At 50.2% G+C, this 19,207-nt stretch overlaps 2 protein-coding genes across 4 annotated transcripts; both read left to right on the forward strand.

Annotated features, from left to right (window-relative positions):
• The first annotated feature begins 354 nt into the window (after positions 1-354).
• Positions 355-3,651, forward strand: STOML2 (stomatin like 2). Its single transcript, XM_003263373.4, has 10 exons — positions 355-492; positions 723-860; positions 1,355-1,454; positions 1,586-1,644; positions 1,737-1,838; positions 1,988-2,122; positions 2,269-2,413; positions 2,537-2,616; positions 2,819-2,947; positions 3,370-3,651. Exons 1-10 carry the CDS (start codon positions 448-450, stop codon positions 3,505-3,507), a joined length of 1,071 nt encoding a protein of 356 aa, XP_003263421.1. The 5' UTR covers positions 355-447; the 3' UTR covers positions 3,508-3,651.
• A 3,308-nt stretch (positions 3,652-6,959) lies between these two features.
• Positions 6,960-14,827, forward strand: PIGO (phosphatidylinositol glycan anchor biosynthesis class O). Of its 3 annotated transcripts, XM_003263375.4 has the most exons (12): positions 6,960-7,019; positions 8,008-8,519; positions 9,161-9,304; positions 9,496-9,619; positions 9,940-10,099; positions 10,311-10,490; positions 10,753-10,977; positions 12,229-12,280; positions 12,845-13,051; positions 13,237-13,451; positions 14,064-14,134; positions 14,293-14,827. In XM_003263375.4, exons 2-12 carry the CDS (start codon positions 8,009-8,011, stop codon positions 14,420-14,422), a joined length of 2,019 nt encoding a protein of 672 aa, XP_003263423.1. In that variant the 5' UTR covers positions 6,960-7,019; position 8,008; the 3' UTR covers positions 14,423-14,827. The 3 variants fall into 3 exon arrangements, 2 of the variants coding, with proteins under 2 accessions (XP_003263423.1, XP_012364385.1); XR_004031395.1 differs by having other exon boundaries at positions 10,753-12,280; positions 13,233-13,451; XM_012508931.2 differs by having other exon boundaries at positions 10,753-12,280.
• Positions 14,828-19,207: the final 4,380 nt, after the last annotated feature.

Consider the following 19,207-nt stretch of genomic DNA (forward strand, 5'->3'; position numbering starts at 1 on the left):
ACAGCGGGACTACCAGAGAATAGCACTATGGCAACCATGGCAACGAGTCAGCTCCAATCCACTAGTCGCTACGGTGACAGATGGGGGCGATTCTACGCCCTGGTGGGCAAACTGAGTCTCGGGTGAGGGTGAAGAATTCAGTGCGTGGTGTCTGAGTGATAATGCACGCGAAAAATAGCCTCCATCAGGCCGGGGATCTTCGGCGTGAACAGCTAAACCCAGAACAACCGCAGTCTTCGCCCTTCTCTAGGTTTGCGTTTCCCAGGGAACAACTTGATGCTCCGTTCGACCAAGTAACGCTGATTGGGTGAGTGTTGAATTGGGGGAGGGGATTGCCGGAAGTACATCCGGGGGAGCGGAACTGCAAGAGGAAAGGCTCGGGTAGGCTTCTGGGAGCGACCGCTCCGCTCGTCTCGTTGGTTCCGGAGGTGGCTGCGGCGGTGGGAAATGCTGGCGCGCGCGGCGCGGGGCACTGGGGCCCTTTTGCTGAGGGTGAGAGCGAGGCAACCTTTCCAGAGGGTCGGGACAGAGATTACCTGGGTCCTCCGCTGGAAAAGAGTGACATTCCAACTTTTGGAGAGGACTGGGGTCAGAGGTCATGGTCCCCATGTGATTCTCTCTCCGAGGATCCTGAGGGTCGTGGTTTATGGAGATGCCTTCTGGACTGAGGGGCGGCGTGTCTGGCCAGATGGGATCTCTGCTCACCCTCTTCTTTCCTTCAGGGCCCTCTACTGGCTTCTGGCCGCGCTCCGCGCCGCTCCTCCTCTGGATTGCCCCGAAACACCGTGGTACTGTTTGTGCCGCAGCAGGAGGCCTGGGTGGTGGAGCGAATGGGCCGATTCCACCGGATCCTGGAGCCTGTGAGAAATCTCTTCTGCCCACCCTGGGCCAGCCAGATGACCAATCCCCTCACGACATGGAGCGTCGGGAGGACCTCCTTTGGGCCTGCCCGCACTGTTAGCTCCCGACTCTGTAGGCCAGACCTGACAGGGCCCAGGCTGCTGACCATCATCCCCATGTTACCACCTTTTCCTATGCATCTCACAGGCCCCATTCTTGGGAATCTCCCCTGCCCACTCTCTCAGCCCTACCTCTCAGTCTGCATAGAGATGGCTAGTCTGCTGGCTCCGATTCTCATGACTCTCCCCTCCATTCAGGGGCCTAGTCTTGCATTCCTATTCTCTTGGGTTTTCCTACCAGTGACACCTCAGCCTTCTGAGGACTTATTTCTTGGTAGGAGCTGCTGCTTTTCTGGGCATGTTGCATGTGTTGACTCCCTACGTACTCCAGGACTAGCTTAGGTCCCAACCCAATAGTTCCCAGCCTTCTGAGGACCCATGACTCCTCTTCCCAGGGTTTGAACGTACTCATCCCTGTGTTAGACCGGATCCGATATGTGCAGAGTCTCAAGGAAATTGTCATCAACGTGCCTGAGCAGTCGGCTGTGACTCTCGGTGAGGGGTTCAGAGTGACATGGGTGCTCTGAGGCTATTGGGATGAGGCTACTAAGATCCAGAGCTTAGTAGAAAGAACTGGTTGGGACCTAGAGTCCTGACTTTCCTCGTTTTCTCTCCCGGTTCTACAGACAATGTAACTCTGCAAATCGATGGAGTCCTTTACCTGCGCATCATGGACCCTTACAAGGTATCTGTCCCCTACTTTATCCAGTCTTTTCAGTTGCCCTCTTCACTAAAATCTTGTGCCCAAGCTTCTTACACTATCCGTGTCCATCTCAGGCAAGCTATGGTGTGGAGGACCCTGAGTATGCCGTCACCCAGCTAGCTCAAACAACCATGAGATCAGAGCTCGGCAAACTCTCTCTGGACAAAGTCTTCCGGGTAAGCAGATCTGAGCCAGAGTTAGGGTTTGAAGACACAAACCTGACGCTCTTAATCTTTTCTGAAGGTCAAGATCAGTCCCAGGCCCTTCTCAGTGTAGGCCCTTGATAGGTAGGTTGAGGCTGTGGGGCTTACACCTCTTTTTCCAGGAACGGGAGTCCCTGAATGCCAGCATTGTCGATGCCATCAACCAAGCTGCTGACTGCTGGGGTATCCGCTGCCTCCGTTATGAGATCAAGGATATCCATGTGCCACCCCGGGTGAAAGAGTCTATGCAGATGCAGGTGGGGGCCAAGGAGAGGTGGGAAAAGGACTTCAGGGTGCTCCAGTCCCAGGAGGATCCAGACTTCCCTCCTGTTGTGATGGGTAGAGTTGCATGTCTATATGAGTTTCCCTTGGCTTGTTGATTGGGATTGTTGTGGGCTTCCAGGTGGAGGCAGAGCGGCGGAAACGGGCCACAGTTCTAGAGTCTGAGGGGACCAGAGAGTCGGCCATCAATGTGGCAGAAGGGAAGAAACAGGCCCAGATCCTGGCCTCCGAAGCAGAAAAGGCTGAACAGATAAATCAGGCAGCAGGTCAGGAGAGGGTAGAGGCTGAGGGAGGAGCAAGGCATGGGCCTTTGAAGATTGGTGCTGGGGCAGGATCTTTGGGGTACATTGACTTCATGGGTCAAGCAAGCTCTGTCCCTTCTCTTGCAGGAGAGGCCAGTGCAGTTCTGGCCAAGGCCAAGGCTAAAGCTGAAGCTATTCGAATCCTGGCTGCAGCTCTGACACAACATGTGAGAGGCCCCTGGGTGGGAATGGGGACAGGAATTGACAGTGGAAGGGGTTCTCTTATCTACATTTGAGGAGAGTTCTGCCTCTGTGGGCTCTGTTGAGGCAGATTACATGGTCCTTTTTATTGTGAACTGCTTTCTTCATTCCCCATCCACCCCTTCTCCGTATCTGTGTTTTCTGATTTTTATCCCCCTGTGATCACAGAATGGAGATGCAGCAGCTTCACTGACTGTGGCCGAGCAGTATGTCAGCGCGTTCTCCAAACTGGCCAAGGACTCCAACACTATCCTACTGCCCTCCAATCCTGGCGATGTCACCAGCATGGTGGCTCAGGTTAGAGCTCTCTGAGGACCCAGCACAGAGCACTGGTGCCAGGGACCAAACTGAGACCCCCACCACCATCATCAACACTTACATACCATAAAGGTTTTCAGAGTGCCTTGGCCCTGGACCTCCATTCTTTGTAGAGGTGGAATCTAAGAATGAAACATCTCCACTCACTCCTGCAAATATGGAAGTTCTTGAGATACCTTTTTTTGGTAGATACTTGTGCTGGTATTCTGAGAGTCACTTTACTCTGATGGTTTGCAAGATTCCTAAAATCAACTCCAGAGCTTACAAGACAGGTTTGAGAGAGGGAGAAAGGAACACCAACTCACTGGCCCCCATGCCATCTTATCCCGTCTAGCCATTGGTAGGCTGGGCTGCACCTCTGTCAGGTGTCCTCATGGTATTCTCTCTGTTCCTCTCCTCAGGCCATGGGTGTATATGGAGCCCTCACCAAAGCCCCAGTGCCAGGGACTCCAGACTCGCTCTCCAGTGGGAGCAGCAGAGATGTCCAGGGTACAGATGCAAGTCTTGATGAGGAACTTGATCGCGTCAAGATGAGTTAGTGGAGCTAGGCTTGGCCAGGGAGTCTGGGGACAAGGAAGCAGATTTTCGCGATTCTGGCTCTAGCTTCCCTGCCAAGATTTTGGTTTTTATTTTTTTATTTGAACTTTAGTCGTGTAATAAACTCACCAGTGGCAAACCAGAAACTGTCCTCTTTGATTGGGGAATGAAGTTGGGAAAGTCACTAGCATTTTCCTTGGATCCAGTCCTGTCAGCATGATTCATGCCTCCATGAATAAGAGTGAACTTCTTGTAAAGTGAAACTATCATTTTTGTCTTCAAGAGAAACTGTGGGATAGGGTGGAAGAGTTAAACCATATGTTCACTGAACTGCTGGCTGGGAAGTGAAGTCCCCTTCCTGCTAAGTGTGGGGCTGTGTGTTTGAGGCAGGTGTTTGGGGGTTTTTTCATGGGAAAGAAGTACTTCCATGAGAAAGTACTACCCTGCACTGGCATACTTAAAGGGTTTTCAGGGACTGAGGGTGCTCCTCATTCATTTATTCAAAAACATTGAATGTCTACCAAGTGCCAAGCTCATTACTAGACACTGGATTACAAAAATACCTGAAACCCAGTGGTCCCTGCTTTCACAGAATACAAGGTCAGGTAGGGAAGACAGACAGGAAGCAGACAGTGATGTGATAGAAGGTGATAAATGTGGCCGGGCGCGGTGGCTCAACACCTGTAATCCCAGCACTTTGGGAGGCCGAGGTGGGCAGATCATGAGGTCAGGAGATTGAGATCATCCTGGCCAACATGGTGAAACCCCGTCTACTAAAAATACAAAAATTAGCTGGGCGTGGTAGCATGTGCCGGTAGTCCCAGTTGCTTGGGAGGCTGAGGCAGGAGAATTGCATGAACCTGGGAGGTGGAGGCTGCAGTGAGCCGAGATCACACCATTGCACTCCAGCCTGGTGACAGTGAGACTCTCTCCCTCTAAAGAAAAAAAAAAAAAAAAAGGGTGATAAATGCTGTGGTAGAGGAAAGTTCTGGCTGAGGGATCTTGGTGAGAGGAGCATATCAGCTTATTAGTAGCAGCGTTGCTGACTGCCACTGAACTCAGGCTGGAAAAGTTAGCAAGTTTTCACCAAGTCAGGCCCTGGACTAGAATAAACAAAGGCTCACTGCTTGAGAGAAGTTGGCTGAAGGGTATAGTGTTAAGGGGGATGTGACTACGTGGCAAGGGCCAAGTCACAAGGAGTGAGATTCTTGTTGAAGGGGTTGGACGTTATCCCTAGGGTAATAGGGTTTTTTGTTTGTTTGTTTGTTTGTTTGTTTGTTTGAGACAGTGTCTCCCTCTGTTGTCCAGGCTGGAGTGCGATGGCGTGATCTTGGCTCACTGCAACCTTCGCCTCCCGGGTTCAAGCAATTCTCCTGCCTCAGCCTCCTTAGCAGCTGGGATTACAGGCATGTGCCACCATGCCTGGCTAATTTTTTTGTTTTTTGTAGAGACGGGGTTTCATCATGTTGGTCAGGCTGATCTCGAACTCCAGACCTCGTGATCCGCCCGCCTGAGCCTCCCAAAGTGCTGGGATTACAGGCATGAGCCACTGCGCCCGGCCTATGAAGGGTTTTTTTTCCCTTCCCATGAAGAATTTTAAGATAAAACATCACATTGGCCAGGCACGGTGACTCATACCTGTGATCCCAGCACTTTGGGAGGCTGAGGCGGGAGGATCACTTGAGCCCAGGAGTTGGAGACCAGCCTGGGCAACATGGTAAGACCCTATCTCTACAAAAAAGAAAAAAAGAACAGTAATCACATTAATGTTTTAGTTAGAGTGGTCTTGCTGCAATGTGGAGAAGGGACAGTAGGGAGAGATACGAGGCTGGGAGGACAGCGAGAAGGCTGCCTCAGTGATCCTGGAGAAGGGATGAGGCCTGAACTGAGATAAGGGGCTGTGGGGAACAAGGTGGAAGAATAACTCAACTTTTTTTTTAAATTAACATATTCCTTTATTCGTTTGGTCAGTATGTGAACCTCAAATATATGCTAGGTGCTGAGGATATCATAATGAAGAAAACAAAATTCCCTGACCTCAGTGAGCTCACATTCTACTTGGAGGGGACAAACCATAAATACGTGTAGAATTTGAGATGCTGATGAGTTGTGCTATGGAAGAAATTAAGGAAGTGAGAAGGGAAATTTTTCCAGGGGATGTGGTGGGAGGTGCTGTACTAGTAAAGCAGGAGATTCCAGGAAGCCTCGCTGATGTTACAGTTGAGCTTCCGTATGAAGGTGATGGAGATCCATTTCGGCATCGGGAACTGAGGCTGACAGAGGAGATGGCAAATGCAAAGGTCCTGAGGCAGAACTGCTGTGGATGGAACACAGGGAAGCAAAGAAGTGGCAGCTAGATGAATCAGAAGGGGAAGAGGCAGATAGTGTGCAGGGCCATGTAGAGCCAATGCAAGAACTTTTACTCTCAGATGAGAAACCAGTGGACAGGTTTTCTTTCTTTTTGAGACAGAGTCTCACTCTGTCACCTAGGCTGGAGTGCAGTAGCACGATCTCAGCTCACTGTAGCCTCTGCCTCCTGGCTTCAAGCAATTCTCCGGTCTTAGCCTCCTGAGTAGCTGGGACTACAGGTACACATCACCACGCCTGGCTAAATTTTGTAATTTTTAGTAGACTTGGGGTTTCACCATGTTGGCCAGGCTGGTCTCCAATTCCTGACTTCAACTGATTCTCCAGCCTCAGCCTCCCAAAGTGCTGGGCTTACAGGTGTGAGTCATCATGCCTGGCTTTTTTTTTTTTTTTTGAGAGGGAGTCTTGCTCTGTCGCCCAGGCTAGAGTGCAGTGGTGCAATCTCGGCTCACTGCAACCTCCGCCTCCCGGGGTCGAGTGATTCTCCTGCCTCAGCCTCCCAGGTATCTGGGATCACAGGCGCCCGCCACCACTCCCGGGTAACTTTTGTATTTTCAGTAGAGATGGCGTCTCGTCATATTGGCCGGGCTGGTCTTGAACTCCTGACCTTAGGTGAGCCACCTGCCTTGACCTCCCAAAGTGCTGGGATTACAGGTGTGAGCCACCAGGCCCAGCCTCCCCTCCTCCACTCCGAAGGATTATTTGCTTAATTATTCAGTTGTAAGATTCAGTTAGAGGCTTTGAGAGGAGGAGTAATGAAATCTCAGTTGGACTCAGCTAAGCAAAAAGGGGAAAATAAGTATTGTCTCCATCTTACAGATGAGGTAATGCCTAATAATGACAATATGTGCGGCAGAGCTAGGATTCAAGTCAAGTTTGACTCCAGCAGCCGTGCTCTTAGTCGTAACCATGAATGGACAGTGGTTCCCTGAACTCTTCCTCCAGCTTGGTCCCCTGTCCCCAGTTTTCAATTACTAAATAATCCCATCAAACTGGGGCCAGCCCCACGCTCCTGGCCAAACTTCCACCGAGGTGCCGGCAGATGGCGATGGAGCCACGGGCGGGCCGCTCTGTCTGGCGCGCGCATCTCTGTGCTGCCAGGCAGCAGGCGCCGCCGCCGCCGCCGCACTTCCGGGTGCCATTGCAGGTGAGCAAGGGTCTCCCGAGAACCTTACCCCCCGATATTCCCCTCACCTTTAAGTAAGGGAGTCTCCCACTTTCCCTCAGCTCCCAACCAAGGTGCTCAGTACCGCAGCTAGGGTGCCCAGCGGGAGGCTGGGTAGCTACCGGAGGAGGCAGAGCCGGTCGCACGCCTGGGTCCCAGCGAGGCCCAGTCGACTCTCGACCCGCGCCCCAGCCTCCTTGCGTGGCGAAGGTCGTGCTTCAGGTCTCCTGGAGAACCTGGCCGCCCGGAAGCGGAGTGTGACTCCTCCCCTTCGTCCCCTTGGTGCCCGCCAGGCGGCGCCGTCGGCTGGGCCCGGATTCCCCTGCAGCTTCGATCCCTTTCCACCCTAGTGGGTATTGAGATTGGCGAGGGGAGAGGCGCAGAAACGGCCTGTAAGAGAGCCTGGCTACCAATTGGAATAAGTTTCCCTCGTGACTGTGTGTTTTCAGCATTAGCATTTCCTGCCTGTACATGTGAACATTCCTATGCTCTACCCCTCGAAGATCCTGATTGAGTAGATCTGGGGTGGGGCCTCATGAAACGGTGTCTCTGTTGTCCAGGCTGGAGTGCGGTGCTGCAATCTCGGCTCACTGCAACCTCCGCCTCCCCGATTCAAGCGATTCTCTTGCCTCAGCCTCCCCAGTAGCTGAGACTACAGGTGCCCGCCACCCATTTTTGTATTTTTAGTAGGGACGGGGTTACACCATGTTGGCCAGGCTGGTCTCGAACTCCTGACCTCAGGTGATCCGCCCGCCTCGGTCTCCCAAAGTGCTGGGATTACAGGCGTGAGCCACCACACCCAGCCTGGAAATAGGAGGAGAGTAATATTGCAAGGGGTTGGCTATGGGATGGTTTATCTCCAGGAAGGTTTCTGGAAGGAAGTGATTCTAGCTAGGCTTGTATTCAGGAACCAGAATATCCACTGGTTCGTTGCCCCACAGTAATGAATTTACTTCCCCACTCCTATCAGGATGCAGAAAGCCTCAGTGTTGCTCTTCCTGGCCTGGGTCTGCTTCCTCTTCTACGCTGGCATTGCCCTCTTCACCAGTGGCTTCCTGCTCACTCGTTTGGAGCTCACCAACCATAGCAGCTGCCAAGAGCCTCCAGGCCCTGGGTCCCTGCCATGGGGGAGCCAAGGGAAACCTGGGGCCTGCTGGATGGCTTCCCGATTTTCACGGGTTGTGTTGGTGCTGATAGATGCTCTGCGATTTGACTTCGCCCAGCCCCAGCACTCACACGTGCCTGGAGAGCCTCTTGTCTCCCTACCCTTCCTGGGCAAACTAAGCTCCTTGCAGAGGATCCTGGAGATTCAGCCCCACCATGCCCGGCTCTACCGATCTCAGGTTGACCCTCCTACCACCACCATGCAGCGCCTCAAGGCCCTCACCACTGGCTCACTCCCTACCTTTATTGATGCTGGTAGTAACTTCGCCAGCCACGCCATAGTGGAAGACAATCTCATTAAGCAGCTCACCAGTGCAGGTCAGTGTGGGCCACTTTGAAGGCCAGAAGTGCCTTGGCAAATTTCTTCTAAATTTGAAGTCAGGGAGTCAGACCTTTGGGTGCCCAGATGCACACTTGACTATGGTGTAGGGGGACAGAGGAGAAGAAAGAGGCCAGGGCCCTGCTGGTAGGGAGCTCAGTTTGGGGGACAGAGGAGAAGGGATCTGGGCTTTGTTCCTATGAAGCTTCTAATCTGAATGAAGTGTAAGTTTTATTCTTGGAGACCTCTCAGTAAAAGGGAGAAGGGAAGAAGAGAAGATGTGGATCTTGGCTTGCAAGTGTAGAGAAGCAAGCAGAGAAATACAGGCCCTGTTCATTCACTGACTTGGAAGAAGCAGGATACACCCAGGAAAAACAAATCAGTAGAGAAACCCAGAGACAGAACTAGGAGAGCATTTTGTAGGAAGGATAAGTGTGAGGTCTGGGTGGAGTATGGTTATCAGGGAAAGCTTCCTGGTGGAAAATGTTAGGCCCTGAAGGATAAGGATTGCTGTATGGAATTGCTATACTTTAGGTTGCATGGTTGGGACTTCTGATGGGTCTTTAAAGGGCCTCTTTTCCTCTTTTCTCCTAACTCTGATGTTTGCTCAGGCTCTGACCTCTCTTTCATGTCCCTGCAGGAAGGCGTGTAGTCTTCATGGGAGATGATACCTGGAAAGACCTTTTCCCTGGTGCTTTCTCCAAAGCTTTCTTCTTCCCATCCTTCAATGTCAGAGACCTAGACACAGTAGACAATGGCATCCTGGAACACCTCTACCCTACCAGTGAGCATGGGGCCACAGCACGTAGTTCTAAGACTGGGAGCTGGGGAGAACTGCTTTAGTCCACAAATTCTGAGCCACCCATGGGTGTAACAGCCTGGGCTTTTATCCCTGGACATAGAGGAGTGTCAAAGCCTGGCTGGGGTTGAGGAGTGGGTCTTAGTCTTCTGTGCTCAGTGTTCTCCCCTTCACAGTGGACAGTGGTGAATGGGACGTGCTGATTGCTCACTTCCTGGGTGTGGACCACTGTGGCCACAAGCATGGCCCTCACCACCCTGAAATGGCCAAGAAACTTAGCCAGATGGACCAGGTGATCCAGTGAGTGTGGGGTATTGGCTGGGGGAGTGGGTTTGTGTCTGAGAATCTCGAAGAAGCTCTTATCTTAGAGCTTCTTTCCTGGCTGAATTCTGTCTTCTCTAGGCCTTCTGCTGAAGCTAAAGGCTCCATCCATCTTGATTAACTCAGTGTGTAGCTTTGGACATCAGGATCATGGCTGAAGATATGTCTCTTTGCCAAAGGTCTAGGCCTTACTAACGGAGTTATAGCTGGGGATGAATAGGCCCCTGGAGAAAAATCTTTTTTCTTTTTGAGAAAAATATTTATCCGTTTCTACTCCTGACACATTTCTTGGCCCCCAGGGGACTTGTGGAGCGTCTGGAGAATGACACACTGCTGGTAGTGGCTGGGGACCATGGGATGACCACAAATGGAGACCATGGAGGGGACAGTGAGCTGGAGGTCTCAGCTGCTCTCTTTCTGTATAGCCCCACAGCACTCTTCCCCAGCACCCCACCAGAGGTGAGGCCTGGGATGTTCCTCATCTGTTCTCCCAGTAATCAGCCCATGTTACCATCACAGCATCCTCATGAATAGCTCTATTTTAGGCCCCCAAATCCGTGATCCTGGGTATCCTCCACTCTCGTTTCTTATCTAGGCCCCTATGTCTGCCATCCCAAACATTGACTTCAGCTTTGTGATGAACCTGTTGACCACTGTCATTTCCCTTTAGGAGCCAGATGTGATTCCTCAAGTTAGCCTTGTGCCCACGCTGGCCCTGCTGCTGGGCCTGCCCATCCCATTTGGGAATATCGGGGAAGTGATGACTGAGCTATTCTCAGGGGGTGAGGACTCCCAGCCCCACTCCTCTGCTTTAGCGCAAGCCTCAGCTCTCCATCTCAATGCTCGGCAGGTAGGTAAGCGGGCTGGGTTTCCAGGTGACAGAGCTAGGGTGGGCATGAAAGAAGCATAATGAATCACTCTATTGTTCTTTGACTAGTCTTAATCCCACCTTCCATACCTATCCCTCTTCCGTTATCCCTCCCTTCCCCGATCCCGGACAGTGTTTGGGTCCTTGACTTCCAGGTACCCCCTTTTGTAATACCTGTTCTTGCCTCTGCCCCAATTTATGTCTCTGACCTGTTCCCCTTGGCCTATGACCTTTTCTCTGCCAGGTGTCCCGATTTCTTCATACCTACTCAGCTGCTACTCAGGACCTTCAAGCTAAGGAGCTTCATCAGCTGCAGAACCTCTTCTCCAAGGCCTCTGCTGACTACCAGTGGCTTCTCCAGAGCCCCAAGGGGGCTGAGGCGACACTGCCGACTGTGATTGCTGAGCTGCAGCAGTTCCTACGGGGAGCTCGGGCCATGTGCATCGAGTCTTGGGCTCGTTTCTCTCTGGTCCGCATGGCGGGGGGTGCTGCGCTCTTGGCTGCTTCCTGCTTTATCTGCCTACTGGCATCTCAGTGGGCAATATCCCCAGGCTTTCCATTCCGTCCTCTACTCCTGATACCTGTGGCCTGGGGCCTGGTTGGGGCCATAGCGTATGCTGGACTCCTGGGAACTATTGAGCTGAAGCTAGATCTCGTGCTTCTAGGGGCTGTGGCTGCAGTGAGCTCCTTCCTGCCTTTTCTGTGGAAAGCCTGGGCCGGCTGGGGGTCCAAGAGGCCCTTGGCAACCCTGTTTCCCTTCCCTGGGCCCGTCCTGTTACTCCTGCTGTTTCGCTTGGCTGTGTTCTTCTCTGATAGTTTTGTTGTAGCTGAGGCCAGGGCCACCCCCTTCCTTTTGGGCTCATTCGTCCTGCTCCTGGTTGTCCAGCTTCACTGGGAGGGCCAGCTGCTTCCACCTAAGCTGCTCACAATGCCCCGACTTGGCACTTCAGCCACAACAAACCCCCCACGGCACAATGGTGCATATGCCCTGAGACTTGGAATTGGGTTGCTTTTATGTACAAGGCTAGCTGGGCTTTTTCATCGTTGCCCTGAAGAGACACCTGTTTGCCACTCCTCTCCCTGGCTGAGTCCTCTGGCATCCATGGTGGGTGGTCGAGCCAAGAATTTGTGGTATGGAACTTGTGTGGCGGCGCTGGTGGCCCTGTTAGCTGCCGTGCGCTTGTGGCTTCGCCGCTATGGTAATCTCAAGAGCCCCGAGCCACCCATGCTCTTTGTGCGCTGGGGACTGCCCCTAATGGCATTGGGTACTGCTGCCTACTGGGCATTGGCGTCGGGGGCAGATGAGGCTCCCCCCCGTCTCCGGGCCTTGGTCTCTGGGGCATCCATGGTGCTGCCTCGGGCTGTAGCAGGGCTGGCTGCTTCAGGGCTTGCGCTGCTGCTCTGGAAGCCTGTGACGGTGCTGGTGAAGGCTGGGGCAGGCGCTCCAAGGACCAGGACTGTCCTCACTCCCTTCTCAGGCCCCCCCACTTCTCAAGCTGACCTGGATTATGTGGTCCCTCAAATCTACCGACACATGCAGGAGGAGTTCCGGGGCCGGCTAGAGAGGACCAAATCTCAGGGTCCCCTGACTGTGGCTGCTTATCAGTTGGGTAGTGTCTACTCAGCTGCTATGGTCACAGCCCTCACCCTGTTGGCCTTCCCACTTCTGCTGTTGCATGCGGAGCGCATCAGCCTTGTGTTCCTGCTTCTGTTTCTGCAGAGCTTCCTTCTCCTACATCTGCTTGCTGCTGGGATACCCATCACCACCCCTGGTAAATATCTCAGCTCTGATTCACCTAAAGACAATAGTGATGGGAGTTCGGCTTCTCTTGTTTTCAAGGAGGTGTTGCTCCTCATGTTCCTGAGCTTGACAGAGGGTCCCATGCCCCACACAGCTAGGAAGGTCTTCTTGGTGTCCTCTCTCTTACCTGCAATAGCCAAGCAAATTGATCCCTCCTGTTGGTTCCCAGGGTTCATGGAGAGGGGAGACAAGGAGTCCTCTAAGACTCCTTGTGGAAATGCTGCATCCTCATGAGCACATTTCTTGATTTTCCAGTGATGGAAGTAGTAAATTGTGAATATATGATGGCACAGTGAGCTGTATGTGTTTGAGAGAAAGAGATTGGCCACAGCAGGATTCACATAAGCCTGATGGTGCTTTTGTACCACAAAGAGAATTAGAATAACAGAATGTTGACTGTAAGGAGGTTGGGCTGATGGGCATGTGAGTGTGTATGAGAATTGATACTGAAGTAGTAGGAGTATATGATTGTGGAGCAGTAGCCTATGGATTAGGGATTAAGAAGTGACTGTAAGTGGCGTATCTTTTCTTCCAGGTCCTTTTACTGTGCCATGGCAGGCAGTCTCGGCTTGGGCCCTCATGGCCACACAGACCTTCTACTCCACAGGCCACCAGCCTGTCTTTCCAGCCATCCATTGGCATGCAGCCTTTGTGGGATTCCCAGAGGGTCATGGCTCCTGTACTTGGCTGCCTGCTTTGCTAGTGGGAGCCAACACCTTTGCCTCCCATCTCCTCTTTGCAGGTACCCCCTCCTTCTTCACTTGCTTCCATTGTTTACTCTGGCTTTGTGGAAAGAAAGGAAACCCCTGGATTTGAATGGAGAGATGTGGGTTTGTTGGATCTTTGGCACCCCTTGGCCTAGGCTAATTGGAACCTGAGCCAGCCAGGGTGGCCTATTGATTCCAGCCATACCCTCTCCCGAGGCAGTAGGTTGCCCACTGCTCCTCCTCTGGCCTTTCCTGTGTGAGAGTCAAGGGCTGCGGAAGAGACAGCAGCCCCCAGGGAATGAAGCCGATGGCAGAGTCAGACCTGAGGAGGAAGAGGAGCCACTGATGGAGATGCGGCTCCGGGATGCGCCTCACCACTTCCATGCAGCGCTGCTGCAGCTGGGCCTCAAGTACCTCTTTATCCTTGGTATTCAGGTGGGTGTAGGAGAGAGATCAGGGAGTTGGTGTTTTTTCTCCACATGTGCATCACTTTCTTTCAGACCTTCAAAACCGTGGGAGAGAGCCTTGACTGAGGTACACATAAGTGAAGTGGCTGCCCAAGCCCAGTGGCCTCAAATGGCAGCTCTGAGACTTGAACCTGGGTCTCCTTAATCCTAGTCCTGGATCATTTCCCCTCTGCAGCCTAGATCTGGACCCTGCTAGTTGCATTTGAGAATTACTCTATCAGTGGACAGACTGGAAAAACTGAGGTGATAGCCAGGATTTTCTTCCCAAACTGTGTTCATGGATCCTCTTCCTTTCCTCCAGAGGCAGATGTGGCACTGATATCTTCCTCCATCCTGGGGGCAGAGCCTGAGTGTTAGCATTACAGATGGATAATGACTTGCCCAAAGTCACATAGTGAGTCAGTGCTTGCGGCAGGACAGGAAGTAGGTCTCCTAACTCCTAGCCCAGGACATGCAATATTTTTTCCACTGACATGCACTATTCTCCTGCTTCCATTTTTTACAGGGGCCTGTAGAAACTCTCCCTTTGCCCTGCTTCCTCCTCTCCTTCACAAGTAACGTGGCCCCTCCTCTCCTCTAGATTCTGGCCTGTGCCTTGGCAGCCTCCATCCTTCGCAGGCATCTCATGGTCTGGAAAGTGTTTGCCCCTAAGTGAGTAGACTTGCTTGAGAAGTAGAGGTGGTGGGGAGGGAGAAACTTGGAACAAAGTATGAAGATCCTAAACATCCAGGATGGCCAAGGTTTTGCCTCTACAGGGAAAAGGCAGTAGACCTACTCTGTTCCCTGAGATTCTCCACCTTTCTTTGCAGGTTCATTTTTGAGGCTGTGGGCTTCATTGTGAGCAGCGTGGGACTTCTCCTGGGCATAGCTTTGGTGATGAGAGTGGATGGTGCTGTGAGCTCCTGGTTCAGGCAGCTATTTCTGGCCCAGCAGAGGTAACCTAGGCTGTGGTTACTGGCACATGGCTACAGGGAGTGCTGGAGAACAGTGTAGCCTGGCCTGTACAGGTACTGGATGATCTGCAAGACAGGCTCAGCCATACCTCTTACTACCATGCAGCCAGGGGCTGCTGACTTCTAGGACTTCATTATTGTGTAATTCAGGACCACAGTGGAGTATGATCCCTAACTCCTGATTTGGATGTATCTGAGGGACAAAGGGGGTGGTCTCTGAAGTGGAATAAAATAGGCTGGGCATGGTGGCTTGCACCTGTAATCCCGGCACTTTGGGAGGCAGAGGCAGGAGGATTGCTTGGTCCCAGGAGTTCAAGACCAGCCTGTGGAACATAACAAGACCCCATCTCTACTATTTAAAAAAAAGTGGAATAAAATGATAATATAATTATGTGTGTCTGAGATGTGGGGGAGCCCCACTGTTCTATAGGTGTTGTGAGGAGGATCAGTCTCTCCTGCCACCAGGCACAGATGAGATCAGTCATCTTAGGCAAGAGGCTGCACCTGAGAACCTTTATGAAGTGGTTGGAGTTGTCTGAATTCACTGCCTCCACCTCTTCCCAAATCAATCCTATTATCCCACCGCTATTTTCCTTTGCCTTGCAACACATTTTGTTAAGTTCCTGTTCTTTGATAAAGAGAGAAGACTGAGAAGACAAGCCCAGGCATCATGCAGCATCGACTTTAACTGTCTGAAGCCCCAAATAGTTCTATGCCCTCGCTCCACTGGGCCTTTTCACTATAGAACGCCCTTTGCCCTTCCCTTCTGTGGAAGCCTCCCTTGTTTCCCAACCTGTGCCACTCTTTATCAGATCTACATGCCCATCTTATGTAGCATTCCACCTTGTCCCATTCATTATTCCTGACTTGAAGCCAAAATTGTGTGAATCCACTGGTTCTCTTCTCGTGTATGTTTTGTGCCCTCTGTTCACCCCAGCACTCCTGTCATGTTTGAAATGCTGGCATGAAATCCTCCTAGAGATGTCCATCAAAAGAGTTGGGAAGAGGCCCTGGAGAGAAGCATCAGGACTGGGATTTGAGGTTTGACAGTACCTAGAACAAGAGGAGCTGATACCACTGAAAAACAGAACAGATGTTAAAACCATGAGATAGCACCTACTTTTAGCTGGCACAAAGTAGAGAAGCTGAGTAGTAGTGGTTGTGAAGTATAAACGTTCACTGCTGTGGTAGGTAGCTAAGGGAAGAATTGAAATTATTTTTATTGTTATCATTTTAAAGACAGATTTTTGCTCTGTTGCCCAGGCTGGAGGACAGTGGTGCAATCATAGCTCCCTGTAGTTTCAAACTCCTGGGCTCAAGTGATCCATCTCAGCCTCCTCGGTATCTGGGACCATGCCTGGCTAATTTTTAAATTTCTGTACAGACAGTCTTGCTACATTGCCCAGGCTGTTTGTGAACTCCTGGCCTCAAGCGATCCTTCCACCTTGGCCTCTCAAAGCACTAGGATTACAGGTGTGAGCCATAGCACCTGGCTAAGTTCAAATTATTAATGGCCAGTGGTCCCTAGTGTTACAGATGCCAAACAGTAAGATGATGAAAAGTATGTTTCACTGGGCGTGGTGCCTTGTGCCTGTAATCCCAGCACTTTGGGAAGCCAAGGCAGGTGGATCACCTGAGGTCAGGAGTTTGAGACCAGCCTGGCCAACATGGCGAAACCCCATCTCTACTAAAAATACAAAAATTAGCTGGGTGTGGTGGTGTGCACCTGTAATTCCAGCTACTCAGGAGGCTGAGGCAGGAGAATCACTTGAACCTGGGAGGCAGAGGTTACAGTGAGCCAAGATCACACTACTGCACTGCAGCCTGGGTGACAGAGCCAGACTCTCTCTCTCAAAAAAAAGGATAAGTTGTTGTTAACCATGGTAGAAAGAGGTTTAATAATGCAAGGGGGTGAAGTTGGCCCCAGCTGGCCTGTAAGATGAATTAGAAAAACGCCTCTCCCCAAGTCTGGTGGACACAACTCCCAAGCATAGTTCGGTGAGCAAATAGTGTCTTTGTGAGAAAGGGGGAAAAAAAAAAAAAAAAAAAAAACCTTTCCTCCATCCCTAGCACCCATGGAAGGATTTTAGGCCCTAGTCCCTCCACTTCTCAGCCAGGTACCCTGCACTTTTTGCAGTAGCCTCCTTGCTGGGAGCCTAAGGCTAATTTGCTGATCTGCCAACCACTGTCTATTCTTTCTCCTGGTATATCTATAAGATTCTATTAGATAAAGACATTAGTACATTGATTTACACTATTAAAAATTATTTCTAGCCAGGCACTGTGGCATGTCCCTATAGTGCCAGCTACTTGGGAGGCAGAGGTGGGAGGATCACTTGAGGATAGCAAGACTCTGTCTCCACAAAAATAAAAAAATTAGCCAGGCGTAGTCCCAGCTATGTAGGAGGCTGAGGTGGATCACTTGAGCCCAGGAGTTTGAGGCTGTAGTGCCCAATGAACGCACCTGTGAGTAGCCACTGCACTCCAGCCTGGGCAACATAGACCCTGTCTCTCTTAAAAAGAAAAATTATTTCTTATCCCTCCCTTTTTCTTGAAATCAGAGTCCATTCCACACTAACTCAATGATTCTTTTTTTTTTTTTTTTTTTTTTTTTTGAGATGGAGTCTTGCTCTTTCATCCAGGCCAGAGTGCCGTGGCACGATCTTGGCTCACTGCAAGTTCCTCCTCCTGGGTTCACGCTATTCTCCTGCCTCAGCCTCCTGAGTAGCTGGGACTACAGGCACCCGCCACCGCGCCCGGCTAATTTTTTTTTTTTGTATTTTTAGTAGAGACGGGGTTTCACTGTGTTAGCCAGGATGGTCTCGATCTCCTGACCTCGTGATCCGCCCGCCTTGGCCTCCCAAAGTGCTGGGACTACAGGCGTGAGCCACTGCGCCCGGCCTTTTTTTTCTTTAATTTTTTGTAGAGATGGGGTCTTGCTGTCTTGCCTAGGCTGGTCTTGAACTCCTGGCCTCAAGCCATCCTCCTGCCTCAACCTCCTAAAGTGTTGAGATTACAAAGCCACTGCACCCAGCCCTGATTATTTTTTAAAAAAGCTTTATTGAAATACAGTTTACCATAAAATTTACCCATGTAAGGTGTAAGATTTAATGGTTTTTGTGTATTTACAGAATTGTACAGCTATCACCAGAATCAATTTTAGAACATTTTCACCAACCCCAAAAGAAAATCTACTGTTTAGATATCACCCTCCAATCCTCCCCAACCCCTGGCTAGCACTAATCTGCTTTCTGTTTCTCTATATATTTGCCCATTTTGGATATTTCACAGAAATGGGATCATAATAATATGTGGTCTTTTGTGACTGGCATCTTCCAGTTAGCCTAATGTTTTCCAGTTTCATCTATATAGCAGCACACAGCAGTACTTCATTGTTTTTCTTTTTTAAAATTGAAGTAAAATTCATATAAAATTCACCATTTTAAAGTGTATAATTTAGTGGCCATTAGTACATTCACAACGTTATACAATTATCATCACTATCAATTCCAGAATGTTTTCATTACCCCAAAAAGAAACCCTGTACCCTTAAGCAGTCATTCCTTCTCTTCTCCCCCTTAACTCCTGGTACCACTGATTTGTTTTCTGTCTCTATAGATTTGCCTGTTCTGGACATTTCATATAAATGGGCTCATACAGTAGTGCCTTTTTCTGTCTTATCTTCCTTTACTAAGCCTAATGTTTTCAGAGTTCATCTACGTTGTAGCACGTATTGGTACTTCATTCCTCTTTATGGCCAAATAATACTCCATTGCATGGGTATACCACAGTTTGTTTATCCATTCATCCATTGATAGCCATTTGGGGTTACACATTTTGGTTATTATGTAATGCTGCTATAAACATTTGTGTATAAGTTTTTGTTTGGACATATGTTTTAATTTCTCTTGAGTGTATACCTAGCTGTGCACTGAGCAACTACTGGGTCATAGGTAACTCTGTTTAATCTTTTAAGGAACTGCCAGTTTGTTTTCCAAAGTTGCTATATCGTTTTACAGTCCTACCAGAAGTATACATGGGTAACGATTTCTCCACATCCATGTCAACACTTGTTATCATCTGTCTTTGATTCTAACCATCCTAGTGGGTGTGAAGTAATATCTCATCGTGGTTTTGGTGTGCATTTCCTTAATGATTAGTGATGCTGAGCTGAGCATCTTTTCTTGTGCTTATTGGAGAAATGTCCATTCAGATTCTTTGACTATTTTTAATTGGATTATTGTTATTATTATTATTTTTGGACCAGGGTCTTGCTCTGTCACCCAGGCTATAGTGCAGTGGTGTGATCATGGCTCACTGAAGCCACAACCTCCTGGGTTCAAGCAATCCTCCTGTCTCAGCTTCCTGAGTAACTGGGACTACAGGTGTGCACCACCATGGCTGACTAATTTTTTATTTTTTTGTAGAGACAGGGCCCCACTATGTTGCCCAGGCTGGTCTTGAACTCCTGGGCTCAGGCAATCCTCCTGATTCAGCCTCCCAAAGTGCTTGGATTACAGGCATAAGCCACTGTGCCTGGCCAGCATTCTTTATACATGCTAGATACAGGTCCCTTAACAGATATATGATATGATATATGATTTACAAATGATATATGATTTACAAATATTTTCTCCACTCTGTGGGTTGTCTTTTAATTTTCTTGATAATATCCTTGAATGCACAAAAATTCTTTTTTTTTTTTTTTTTTGAGACGGAGTCTCGCTGTGTCACCAGGCTGGAGTGCAGTGGCACTATCTCGGCTCACTGC

Source organism: Nomascus leucogenys, chromosome 8 (assembly GCF_006542625.1).
Source record: "Nomascus leucogenys isolate Asia chromosome 8, Asia_NLE_v1, whole genome shotgun sequence".
Lineage (NCBI taxonomy): Eukaryota > Metazoa > Chordata > Mammalia > Primates > Hylobatidae > Nomascus > Nomascus leucogenys.